This window comes from Planococcus citri, chromosome 2 (assembly GCF_950023065.1).
Source record: "Planococcus citri chromosome 2, ihPlaCitr1.1, whole genome shotgun sequence".
Classification (NCBI taxonomy): Eukaryota; Metazoa; Arthropoda; class Insecta; order Hemiptera; family Pseudococcidae; genus Planococcus; species Planococcus citri.
Genome location: NC_088678.1, coordinates 41,710,231 through 41,724,740, shown reverse-complemented (window position 1 = coordinate 41,724,740; position 14,510 = coordinate 41,710,231). Strand labels below are relative to the sequence as shown.

At 34.3% G+C, this 14,510-nt stretch overlaps 1 protein-coding gene across 2 annotated transcripts in view; it reads right to left on the bottom strand.

Moving 5' to 3' along the window:
• LOC135835815 (mucin-2-like) overlaps window positions 1–14,510 on the bottom strand; it is a 151,018-nt gene that overhangs the window by 48,296 nt on the left and 88,212 nt on the right. For both annotated transcript variants that reach the window (XM_065350247.1, XM_065350248.1), the window contains exons 3-4: window positions 7,642–7,738; window positions 1,216–1,319 (exon numbers count right to left, since the gene is read on the bottom strand). In XM_065350247.1, coding sequence (XP_065206319.1) covers window positions 1,216–1,319; window positions 7,642–7,738 — 201 coding nt within the window. The remainder of the gene's footprint in view (window positions 1–1,215; window positions 1,320–7,641; window positions 7,739–14,510) is intronic.

Here is a 14,510-nt window from a genome sequence, read left to right as displayed (position 1 = left end):
AAGAATCGAAAAAAAAGGCAGAAATTGTAAATGACTTGAAACTAAAAACCCACTTTTGAGATATTGAGTTAATGTCAGATATGGGATCGATTGAAGCAATGCGAGTTCTAAGTTCAATTTTGAAAAAAAACAAAAAATCACTTTTTGAGAAAAATAGATTTAAAGTTTTGTAACTTTTTTCATCTTTTTCAAAATAAAATGATTCTCAAATTTCTGCTGCACGCCTTCTTTGAAAATTATTTCACAAGAAATGAGATTTTCAAATTTTTGCATTTTTCAACATTGATTTTATGACAAAACTAAAGTGCATAGCACACTAGAAAAAAATATGGTAAGAGCAAAAATTGTCAAGCATGAAATTTTTTTCACGCCATTAGCTGCCAATTTTTTGGTGATGTATTTCGTTTTGAAAATATTTGTGAAAACAAATGGAAGTTGGACATTTATCGTCAATTTTGACTCGACTGTTGAAAAATCGTCGTGTCTCCTAAGTCTTAAACTAACATCTCAAAAGTGGAAGTTTTAGACACATCGAACACATAAAAGGAAATAATGAGACTATCAAATTCTTTGAAATTTCAAACCATTGAAACATTCACCTAGGTATAAGTAATTTCTAAAAAAAATAATAATAAATAAAAAACTAGAAAAAAAACTTGAAAAATATTTATAAAAATAAAAACGAACTTGAAAGCCGGAAAATGACCGAAAAAATTTGAAAAAAAAGAAGTAAGTATATTTTGACAAGTGAATAAATAAATAAAATAATACCAAACTAACAAAATTTTCCAACCTTCGAAAAAAGACTAAAAAAATTGAAAAATAGATTTTCAACGTTTTTTAAAAATTAAAAAAAAATAAATACCAGTAACAAAATAAAGCGATTGCCTAGAGCATTTTTTTATTTAAAAAAAAAATAATATGTATTTGCTTGAGAAAGTTACAAAAACTTTGAACATTTTTCCACATGTGTACGTAAATATTCAAAAATAAAGACGATCAAAAAATATTTTTAAAAAAGTTTGAAAATCAAAAAAGAGGTACTAAAAGAGAGAAATGCCAAAAAAGGGCAAGTCTAAATGTTTTTTTCACTGTTATCAAAAATAAAGTCCTAAGATTTTATATTTTCCCCAAAAAAGGAATTCATTCCCACTTTTCCTCGCAGCATTTCACAAAATTAAAATTATCGCAGAAATCAATGAATTTGGAACTTACCTCGATCAGGGTGACTTTCATAAAACTGCTTACGACGTTTCATTTCGTAGTGAAATAAACCAGGAACTAATTTATAGACGATATCTTGTAACGTTTTATCCGGCCTGAAACGAGAAAAAAGAACACACAAGATTAAAAACTAATGCTCCACAACTAATTTTTGTACAGGCCGCAAAGTTCCTATCCAGGTAAAGTACATACGTGTGGATTGAGGAAGAAAGAAAGAAGAGTAACAGTACGTAAATAAATTCGCAGTCTACGCAAAAACCACTTCCTCATTTTTTTTTGTCTTTAATCTTCAATAGCATACAAAAATATACGTACGTAAGAACCAGATAGAATTACACATACCTATTAAATACATACATATGATATGTACTATACAAATACCGGTTATCTGTTCAAACTCTGTCTGTAGTAGCCTTTAGTTTGGTCAGTAGAAACAAAAATGATATTATCAATTATTATCATCGTCGTAAGTAGGTAAGTAATAAGTATATACCCAATTTGTACAGTGAAAATGATAAGAAAACAAAAAATTCACGATAAGCAATCTTTTGGGCAAAATAAAAAGTAAAAATGTTTATTTCCCTCTGTCGACTATTGGTAACTATAATAAGAGGTGTATGATTAGTATTGTAATTTGAAACTATTATAACCAACAAAAAATAAAAACTAGAAATGATTTGAACAAGTAGGTAACTATTCGAAAAAATGTCAAATAGGTACTAAAGAAAATTGCTCTTTTCTCCTTTCCCAACACAAGGGTTGAAAAGTAATTAAACACCGTTTCTCATGTCTACGTTTTTTCCCTTCATATTTATCTGGGTACCAAGTTTTTTTTTTTTTTTGGAAAACTCAATGTTGCTCTTTTTTCCAACCTCTCGTATTTTAAATCTACAAAAAGAAAAAAAAATGTCAAAAGTTTCAGATAAAAGTTTTCAAATTCATCTTATCCGCAATTCATCGGAGACCTTTTTCACTTTTGTTAATATAATGGCTTGATGGGATTGAATTAAAATATTAGCATAGCCTTTTTTGTCAATTTACATGGTAAACTGTCGATTATAAAATTATTTGTACTTCACTAGTAAAAAATTGCAAAAAAAACATTATCCAAATTTTTGTCTCGAGTTACCTCGAATTAATTGAGTAAAATGATGACATTTTTTGTCACACAACTCCTTCGCTTCTTCGTTTAAAATAATTCCTCGAGATTTAATTGCCATTTTAAATATTTTTACAACGTTTGGAATTATTTAAACTATTTTTGAGCAATTTTTCATTCAAATGTGCTTCTTTTCACAAATATTGGATTTCTGTATAAAGGAATAGAAGAAGAAAAGAGAAGGGAGAGAGGGGCCATCATTATACGTCTCATATATCGAATATTTTCATCATCACGAATATGTAAAACTTTCCAACATCGATGAAACTTGTTAAACTTGAAAGTGTACTTTTCAATTTTGCTACGATTCTTTCACGAACGTATTATCAAGAACATTCTGATTCTTCACCCTTTTCACATCGACGTTAAAATGCCATTTCAAAAATTAGTCTATTCTTCGGGAAACCTTGTATATAAATTGCAATTTCTCACTCTATTTAAGAAATTAGGGTGGAAACGTGAAGGGGTCGTTTTATTCCACAGCCACCACGACGCGACGCGACGACACTTCTCGGAAAACCCTTCTTCATTTTGTTAGTACAAGTTTCACTTCCTCGTATAAAGCCTATTAGAATACACCACTCGGCGCTGTTGGTGGTGATGGTGGCGATATTTCAGAAAGATTCAATTTTCATCCTCTCCCTCTCTCCTCACCTTGTACTTGTATCAACCTGTAATGCTAATTCATCCGCGAAACACATATCTTCACTCTTCAGCCACCATCATCACAGGCTCGCTGTCTTTCTCTCACCTATACTCATCATCACACATCTTCCTTCTCCTTCTACCTATGTAACTTCCTAAACACCAGAGCAAATCGCTGTATATATACGTGTTATCACAACACGACAGCGATAAAAATACGAAACTCGAATTTCGTACCCCGTTTCCCCGGCTCCAAGGTACCCTTTCCGATGTCAACAACAAGGGTAAAACATGTAGTCGAGTTAAATACGAGAAAAAAACCACACGCTTCGCTTCTTCGACACGGTACGTCGATTTTTGTCATTTTTCATTTTCTTTAAAAACACGTTGTTGTTGATGACGCAGCGGGCAGGGGCGAGGAGGCTTCTATGACTGAGACCGCGCTCGATAAAGGTGAGGGGACAAGAGGCGCCGGGCCACCGGGGCATTAAAATGAATTAATTGCATCTTTTACTGGTCTCTCTACTTCCTCTCTATATCTCGTTCGAAGGTTTTCATCCAGTTTCCCCGTCTGTATAACCCTTTTTACGCGCAGATTTATCCCTTCCAGTTTTTTATGCCTTTTTGTTTCTTTTTCTCTGCTTCTTTCTTTCGGATAACATCTTAAGGTGGTGATTTTTCGTTACATTGAGTGGCGTTGCATAGCATCTATTTTGTTACATTTATCGAGAAATTTCGACACGCGTCAAGTGAATTCGCCGAAATTACTCTCTTTAATTTAATTGTGCAATTATTTCATTTCATTGGGGTATTATCTATAGCAATTATTTTTTCAAAACAAAAAAAAATCAAAGTCATAAAACGCAAGCTACCGACCAATATTTTCGACTTTTATGGTTTATTTGGAGTATAAAAAACTATTTCGAATACTCCTAGAATAATAATTTTGGTCAAATTCCCTCTTGCAATTCACCTCTTCAGTAATCATTTTAACTGAGGGTAAAACGAGAGAAAAAATTGATCAAAATGGCTGGGTTATCTCTTCAGCTACTTTTAAAAGAAAACGTAAATTAAAGATACATATCTTGAGGTAATCTTGGATACGTTCCCCCTTTCCTTCTTTGCCGCTACTTCAAAGATTCACATATTAAATACCCTCATCCACGCATTGCATTCCCCCAGTCTACCTTCTTGTGTTCGTTCAACACTTAGGTTAGGTAATATGTACACCTAAGAACTGTACAGTGTAAACACGAAAAAACTCAAGTTCTTAGGCCAAGATTACAACCATGTTGTGAAGGAGGAAGGAGATGCGCCTGGAAGAGTTGGAAGAGATAATCTAGTACACAATCCTTTTTTCCTTCTATCGAAACTTGAATCAAAAAGCTCTCGCTTTCGATTCCCTAACTTGCAAATTAACGAAGGAGGAGGAGGAACAATGTAAGCCAAAGGCAAAAAGCACGTCACCTCGTTCAGTTTGTAATCGCGAATAATACCATTATAGCCTATGCCTTTTCCGCCCCTGCCTCAATTTCGTGTAACACCTATTAAAGTTTCACGCATTGTAACCGCTTCTATAAATATTACTTTGAGTAAGACGTAACCGGTAAGTAGCGACATGAATTATACATTAAACGAGTTTTTTTGCAGCAGCAGCAGCAAGCAATATGTTCTCTCTGTCTTCGTCTGTGTAGATGGGATACTGGTACCTGTTGTTGTCGGTTTCTCTTTTTCTCAATTATTCTCTTTTTAATACACTTATATGCAGTCTATATCTGTACTCGTAATCAAAATCGTAATTAAATGCCGACGCTCAATTTTTCTACTTGGTCGTAAAACACGGTTCGTGGATTGTAGTAGTGTTTTTATGAACATCGTATCGTAAGATTGTCGATCTGGTTTACTCAAGGGGTGAGAAATACCCAGGATGTGATACATTGTTCGATTTACGTGTAATCGCCTCGTTCAACAGATACCTACTCGAATAGTGGATTTTTCAACACGTTGAATGAGAGAGTGGGAAGCAAAATCGATGAAAAAACTGCAGAAAATAATTTTTTTGGTCGTTTAAGTCAACACAGGAATAGTGCTGGAAATTGACAAGAAGAATAAAGAAATCCCCAAAGTGAAAGTGACGTCATCTGTGTCAGCCAAAAGCTCTTCACAATTGAAAAAAAAACAACACGCAATGAAAAAAACTTTTTGACAATTTTGGCAAAAACAAAATAAAACTAGTTTAAGAGAAAAAAATCTGTTGGTGGAATTCCAAAAATATCTACCAAAAGTTTCATAAGTTCAAAGTTGAGCTTTTTTTACAGAGTTCAATTTCCAAAAGATCGGTAAATATTCGAGGCATAATTTCAAAATTTGAAAAAAATCCAGTAACCATATATTCTTATGACACTTACAACCAAGAACTTTTTCTGATGAGATTTGCAGAATCACGGGGTAACAAAGCCTCAGAATTTTGGTCAAAATGTGAAAAAATATCAAATATCGTGTGACATATCGTTTCATAAGTTTTCAAAAGCGCAGTATACGAATACTAACTAATTTTCTCATTTCAACACCCCCCCCCCCTATCAAAAAACCCAAATCACGAAATTGAAAAAAAAAACGCGTCATGCTGATCCATACTTAATAAAGAAAACAGAATCCGTACTCATCCCCCACCCCCAAAAAAAGTAATTTTAGAAACCAAAAAAGCTCGAAAAAGTAACCAATGAGCAAAAGCAAAACATTTCATAGCAGAAAAAAAATCACTGAAAAAACAGCTTTCAATTTTCAACTCAAAATTGAACTCGGTGGAAACTTGCACAGTTTTAGCAAAAGCGAGAACTTTTTGGCTATTAAAGTGATAGATACTTTTTCGCAATTTCAAGTTATCAACTTTCTGATTTTAAAAAAGCAAGATTTTTTGGCAATTTTGGGCAACACAGTGAAAATTTTTGCTAAGACATTTGACAAATTTCAGAAAAAGAAAGGGCTTTTATAGATTCCTGACTAAAGAACGACACATCAGGACAATTTTTGGAAAAAAGTAAGACTTTTTGGAATCCTTTGCAAAAAAAAACACAATTTTTAGTACTTCTTGTGAAAAAAACGAAACTTTTTGCTCAACAATTATTTAGGATAAAAGACACCTTTTGGCAATTTTTATAGCTAAAAAGCGAGACTTTTGGGATAATTTTTAGGAACAAAATGAGATTTAGTATCTTCGTTTTTATCGCAACTTACCCCGAAAAAAGTGAGTCAGTTCGCAACTTTTTAGTAAAAAAAGAGATGAGTACGTTTTCGTAATTTTTAGCAGAAAAGTTCATCTTTTCGGTAAGAGAAAAGCGAGAATTTTTTAGCAATTTTTACAAAAAACTAGAAGATATAAAAATTTTAGCCCAAAAGCAGACTTTTTGGACAATTTATGGACAAAAAGGTGATACTTTTTAGCAATCTTGGTCGAAAATGTTTTCTTCCAGAAGTAGGACATGAGAGATTTGGAAAAATTGGGTTTCTTGAAAAAATTAACTTTTCTCTTTCAAGGTCGTATTTTTTACGTGCTCTTTGAAGATCGATCTTCTCAATTGCTGCCGCTACCGCGTATTTAACGAATAACGTAATGCATATTTAAATAGCTTATTACTACACGTACATTTCTCGCACCGAAACCTAGCTCTTGTTAAGTACACATTATACGCCTTCGCCCCCGCCATACCACACACGTACCTAGTATGTCAGAGTACCGAGAGAAAGATAAAGAGAGAAAACGACTCGTTTATTTTTAGTCGCTTCGACGCTCTCACAGTGTATCCTCGTTTCTCATTGGATGAAATTCGACGGTACCTCCCGTCAGTCCCCCATGGAATTGTGACGATCTCCGAACTTGTTTTTCACTCTCCCTGTCTCCCTTTGCTCGCTCTCTTTCTCTTTCTTTCCATCAGATGTTCCGAATTTTTCTTTCTCTGCTACGTGTTATTCGTGGTTTTGTGCTGCTACAAGAGCAGTGAGCACATTAGGTATAGGTAGAGACAGAGAGAGGTACACACTACACAGCACAACTAGCAATATACGGGCAAAAAATCGTCGTTGTCGTCGATATTTTTTCCTTCCTCTTCGTTCGGGTTGCCTTTAGTAGGCTCCGGTGAAAACGCATTCTTTAATTGTTTGATGATCGTTGTTGCCTAGTAATAAAAGTACAGAAAAGCAATAGGCATTTCAGCATAAACAGTACACACACACTACACGGCTCTGCATCTATGTAGTGTATGACAGTAAACCTTTCTCTCTCTCTCCCCCACATAGGTTTTTATTTAGACAATGGCCGACTCTCCAGGGGTCTCTTTGGCGACATGTACCTCTGGGTAGATCTGCGAAGCATCTATCAACGACCAATATAGCATTACTTACGAGCCTTGTTTCCCCTGCATTCAAACAACACCAGGAATCTCTATATATCCTTCAAATTTATCGCATTTTATGCACAATACGTATGTATTTGTATAATAATTGACGAATACCTACGTCGTCGTTACTCGTTGTGATCACACAAAACATAAGTCCTTACATAATGCATTCCTGACTCGCAGACGACACTTGATAAATATAGCTTAATTACTTACTTTAGACTAAGATGTGGCTTTGAATTGTTGATTTGCACTTTGCATATAGGACAGCAACTTTCCGCTCCGAGGTGAAGGATGATACAACTCCGACAAACTGCAAATCAAATTTTTAAAAATCATAAATACACAATATTCGTAGAACGCTGATAGAATACGAATAATTATTAAGCGGTATTGAAAAAAAAATTGATTGAAATTGGGTTAAATTCATATTGAGGAAGTTCATTTTAAATTTAAAATGTACTTCAAAAATATTTGACCACCCTACCATAGCGAAGGAGAGATATATGTACATATAAGAAACCAAAGGTCTTCAAAAAAAACTTAGATATGTAGATTTGGACCTCAAACGTGGAGAAAGGAATCACACACTCCCAAAAATCAACACTCAGGGCTCGTTAATCCAATTTTTTACAAAAAAAAAAAGAGCTAACTTCGTTAACCAAAAAAATAACGAAAAAGTACACAAAAAAGTTACAAGACGCGAGCAAAACATTTTAAAATGGGAAATTTTTGGAAATTTCTCGCAAAAAGCGAAATTTTGGACATTTTTAGCAAAAATAGAGACTTTTAAGCAACTTTGGAAAAAAGTCAAGATGTTTTGGAATTTTTAGAAAAAAAAAAAATGTGACATTTTCAACAAAAAAGTGGGACTTTTTGGAAATTTTTGGGATTTTTATGTAAAAAAGCAAGATTTTTTAGCAGTGTGGTATATAAAATAATTCGTAAAGTAAAACAAAATTTCAACAATAGTTTTCAGAAAATTATAATGCTTATTTTCAAAAACAGGAATACAGGACCCAGCGAAGCGAGGACAAACGCTTTCGAAAATTGATAATTTTTCAAAATAAAGCATTACCTATTATTTTCGATGTGAGAAGTTAATTTTGTGAAAAATTGACAATTCAGGAATTATGTATGTCTAGTACTCAATAACTGCAAGAAAAACTGGAAATGTTATTCTGTCAAATTAAAACCATAAAAACTACATACAACAATGCACAGTGAAAATTTTCCAAAGTTGGGCTTTTAAATGCTAAAAGTCTTTCACACGCAAGAAATTGGCTCAACGAATTTAACATGTCCCCCCTCGCCTCCTCCTCTCAGCAGACTACAACTGCAAGTTTCATTACTCAAATGCCCCCAAAACGTTACAGACGACCAGTCACAAATAATTCCCTCTTCAAAGGGTGTATTGTAATTGTTGTTTTTTTTCAAACTTTCGACTTTTCATAGAATTTCTCCTGGAATTGTTGTTTTTTCGAAACGTTCAAATCTCTAGTAGCTTTCAACCCCTATTTTCGAAAATTCATAAGCACCGATAAAAAATGAAAATTGACAATTTACGTTAAAGAAAAAGGAAAGAAGACTAGACATTGAGAGAAGTAACTGAAACACGAGGAGAAGAAGCGAAAATCCAAACAAAATCACTAAGAATCAAAAAATTAGCCTAGTACCAATCCAAATATTCAATTCAAACCCATATTATTCGTATTCTCTAATTTAAATAATCTGCTAAACCCCTCGATATACCTTCACCTCATATCACATCAAAGCACCCAAATCTCCAAAATCACACCACTGGTCACCGCACAAACAAAATACGTAATATACACAACACATCCGCGTCCGTCATCTGCTCGTCAACTTCATTTTCCTACACTGCTGCTGCTTATATGTATAGGAAAACACAAAAGAGAACGCGGCGACTTCACTCAAGATCAATATCGTTTACCTCTCAACATATATTATACGACACAACTATTCGCTTATTAAAAACTCTCCCCTTGACGATTACAAGAAAGACCCGCGGCCAGCATAATTTAGATACACCGAGCACCCCCCCCCCCCCCGAAACGAAAGAGCATGACGAGGAAGTGCAAGAGGAAAAAAAATCGTGAAATTACAACCGCGCTTTAATACTTTTAGACATAATCTCGTTTTCAAGTACTCTGCTGCACCATTTGCGTAAAATCCTTTTCTCTTTTCAACGCACCCCTCAATCAATACACGCACACACGTACGTAGGTAGTAGGTACATATAATGCAGCGTATTTAGAGAAAACCAAGAGAGATAGAGAGTGGAGAAAGAAAACTAGGGGATGTAATTCATCTTTTAGGTACTCTCTTCACGTATTTATGTATAGAGGTAGGTACCTATGAGTTAGACCTACACCTATCGTACCTACCTATAGATTTATCCGCGCGTAGTGTTGTACAGATGAGTAAAGCTTAATATGAGCAATGTGACAAGGGGAGAAGAAATTATAGTACGCAGACAACGGTTCGCGAATCCCATATACTATAATATATGACTGATTACACGTTAATAAAGTCACATGTACGTGTATGTCAGAGTAGTACAGAACCCCGCAGAACGTGAACGAAGACGGGAAGGTGTAAACAGGGAAATATGACGTAGATCACTTTTAAGGGTGCGATACATCACCTGTATACATGAACGTTAGCCAACAACCCCTTTATCGTAAACATATAGATATAGAAACTGGGAAGCCTATTCGTAAACCATTATACCAAGTTCCAATACGATCCCGCAAACCTGACTATATACAGCCAGGGTACCTATACGCAGCACCAAAGGGAGAAAAATCGAGTAATTTTTTTTGCCACACAAATTCACAATCATCGAGACAATTGAAGCAACATGTTGACTGTTGATAAACACCTGTTTTTTCGCGTACTCTGCGACGAAACAGTCGAAATTTACAAATTGTCGTGTTGATGAAGAAATTAAGTAAATCGATTCAAAGTACGCACGTGAGTTTTTTCTGCTCGTAAGTATATTATTTCAATTTAAATAAACACATTCGTACAAGCCACCTACACTTCCCACACCAATTTTCCCATTGTTCTTGACCGCTAAGGCTCTCGAACCGGTTACAAAATTATCCGCAGGGATTCGCATCCGCGATACGTTATTCGAAATGTTAAAAGGCTCACCATCAGTTGACCGGTTCGCCAAAGTAAGCGAAAATGGAAAAAAGCGAAAAAGAAACACCAGGTTAGGTACGAGTATGTTATGTTATGTACGTGCGACGCATTCATATACGACATACGTGTACAAGTAAATTACATGCATACCTTTGCACGTGTGCTTGTACATATACTCATAATTAGGTCGACGACGACTGTGTCACCCGTATAAATAAATACACGTAAAATTTATCTACTTCTAACGGTTTTATCTTTTCGCATTTACGATTGAAAATGACGCTGACGCATCACTCGTTGAGGTTGATACAATTGGTAAACGAATCGATTTTCTCAGACTGATTGTCTGGTAACTCGATAACCTGTGTTGACCAACCGATTCCGAGTACCCATTTTAGTGAAACAAACTTACTGAGAAGGAATCCAGTTGGATCCGACGTGGGGAGGAGAGAGAGAGTAATTTACTGTAATGCTCCAACAAACTTAGCCATAAAATGCATTTGCGAGGGGGAAAATTATTACTTATTCCGTAATAGTTCCAAAAATTGCTCAGAATCGACATAAAAAAGGAAGTTATTCGAAACAAAGTAAAAACAAGCTATCAGCTATTCGCTGATTGCAAAAGGGTTTTTGCTTTTTGTTAGGTGCTTTTTTTTTATTTATTTTTTTTTTTCGTAAATTTGATCACAGCCAAAAGCAAGAAGAAATTTACGGAGTAACGAATTTGTAAAAAAAAATAAAGAAAACTGAATAAAAAGCTTCTGGCTTTCGCTAGCTTTTAAGTTGCTTACTAATAGTCTCATCATCACGAAAACGAACAATAATAACAAAAATATATGTACTACCAGACAAAAAGACACGTATATTTTGCTGAAAAATCAAAAAAATTGGCGGTTTAGTACCTGAAACTGGCGATAATTTTTTTTTACTTTCTATACAGTAACCAAGTTATTAAAGTTATTTTGAAAGTAAGTAACCAGTTTCAAAGAAAATTAATGCAAGTGGCAATGATTCACAAATTTACTGTTTTGTCGGGCCCTCCAGAAATTGCGAGCCCGGGGAAAACTGTCCCCGTTGCTCCTTTCCCTCTGGATGGCCCTGCTCCGAACCACTAATAAGTAATAGGTTGAAATTTCGTGAGAAAAACTAAAATGTTATAAAATGGTTTAGTTACTTTTATGACTGCTTAGAATGAATTCTGAGCCGAACATCTCATCAAATTTGAAAAAAAAATTGAAAAAATGACCTGCGATCTATCAATATTTGTAGGTATCTTTTAAAATGGATTGAAATATCGAGATAACAAAAAAACAAATCAATATTGATAAAGTCGCAGGTCATTTTTCCAATTTTGTCAAATTCGATCACTTATATCAATTCGTACCTTAGCTTCGGAGTAATAAGGTTACATCTCAAAAAAGTGAAATTTTACAGCAGTGTGATTTTCTTTTTTTTTAAAAAACTTGATTAATTATTTTCATCAACTTTTAATTAATTGTGAGAAAAGAAAAGCAACTCATTTTAAAGATTGGGTATCGTACCTTCTTTTAGCATAAGAATACTTGGAAAATAAAATCTTAAAGAGGAAATACTTATTTCAATGTTTGGAAAACATTTTGATTTATAACCTTTCATCAAAATTGATCTGAAGGCGAAAGGAAGCGTTCAAAAAAATTTTCATATCAACAAAGCTGTAGAGAATTAAATTTCCAATCGACACAGGGTCGTTAGTTTTTTTCTAGAGTGTTTTGTTTTTGAGTTTTTCTCAAAAAACTAAAATTTCATTATTGTGCACAAATTCATTTTTTCTGAAAAGTGTTCAATTTTAAAATTTTTTTGTTTTGCTACAAACCAATGAAAAATACACTTCTTGTAACTATTTTCCATCTTAAAAACGTTCAAAACATATCTAAACTGTTTTCTAACACTTTGTACATACGAGTATGTACGAGATTTACTCAAAAAAAGAGGAATTTTTTTAGATAAGTATAGTATACCTTTTCAACTCCAAACAACTTCCGATGTTGTTTGGAATTTTGAGTTATACCTTTTGTGTTTTTACAAGATCTAGGAAGTGTACCCAACTCAAAGTGTTATCTTTGGTTGCAGGAGGGTCATATCTACAAACCCCATAAATGTCAAAACCTTTTTTTTTTTTTTTTTTTAAAGATGTAACCTTATTACTCTTAAGGTGCAGATTATACGCACTTTTGTTTTTTTCGTAAAATTTTAACCAATATTGTGTAAGTCACCTGGCAATTTTCTAATTTTTTTCAAATTTGATGAAATTTTGGATCCAACGGTTTTACGATTCAAAAAAATCCCTGCATTTTGAGCCCTATTTCATTTTGCATATTCCGGTATTTTTCACTTTTTTTGGAGAATATTTTACGATTTTACAATATTTCTCCAGAAAAGACAAAATTTTCAAAATAAACTTTATTAAAAGGTATAGTTACATATAATTGGACTAAAATGTTCACTCAAGTTATGTGAGATCTTTCAACTTCAAGTGATCTATTCTACTTCTGCCCCTCCCTCCGCCTTATGATTATTATTGGGCTACATCAGTGGTTGACTTCTCCAAACATCACACTGGTAAGTACATACCTATATCTAATTTAGGAATGGGACAAATTTTCATACAAAAAATAGAAGACAAAAAGCAAAACACTTGCTACTAGTGAAAGGACTACGCATTTGTGCTTATGCGGGGTGTCTTTTTCAAGATGATGAATAACAACGAATCTTCTTTAAAATACAATATTGAAGTGCGTTTTCTTGGAAATTTCTTTCAAATCGAGTCCTTCGCCAAGTGCATTTTTACTCTATTGTTCCGGTTCCCGATTTTCGATACTTGATAAAGATTTTCGTCCCTTTTAGATTTATTTTTCCTTATTCTCAGAAACGTTTAGTTTGCTTTTCAAAACCTCAGCGGACGATATAGTGTCGCTCTTTGAAAAAAAAAGAATAGAGAGAGAAATTTGAGATGGAAAGAAATCGGTCAAGTATAATTCGAATTGATGCGTGTTTATGTGCTTTCGCCTTTTACATATTATGCTGTAGGTATAAACATGGTCGTCCAAAGATCTTTTTAAACGAATAATTTGAAACAAAGAACCATTTGTCACCACCTCCATGTACCAACTTAAAGGAGCTATACGTAAATAATGGCGTGAAAGCGTATACTTACGTATCTCTATATTTTATATTGCGTGTAAGTTGGAAAAGATTTACTTATTCTTACTGCACCGCTCAACCAATCGCCTAATCACGTTTTCGACCTGCGAGGCTGCGATATGCGATCGGTGCATTGATGCGAGTAAATATACAAGAGCGAGAGCGAAACGTGGAGCGGAACAAAAGATGATTCGAGTAAGGATAGGAAAAAAAACAAACGCAAACGCGCTTTTCGAGAAGTTTAATAAAGCATTTTAGGTTTACGAGAATAAGAGTGGAAACAGAGGAGCCGGCTGACATATTATGGCTTTGCAAGATGACAACGTTTTATTTTGTGTACACGTATTAACGCCGCCTGCGGCAGGCTGCGGGCTTCCTTATACACGTATATTTGGTTGTCGTGCGCGTACTTGAATCGAATAAGACAGAAAGAGAAAGAAGGGATCCTTTTTTTTCTTCAAGGGAGTCGATGGTAACATCCGTTTTATAAATGGGAAAAATGGTAATGTTGCGGGTTCTCAAAATGTACCTAACCGCAATTAGATGAATACATAATCGATTGATAGCATACTCTATCGTGGAATTGACTAGGAGAGGGCAAGGCCTAGAATTTTCACGAATATGATGAAGGTAATTTTGTTACGTATTAGAACATTAAAAACCAAAAACAAAGTTGGATGAATCCTATCGGTCCATTGTTAATGAGAAACACATAATTGATGGTTCCAAACTGG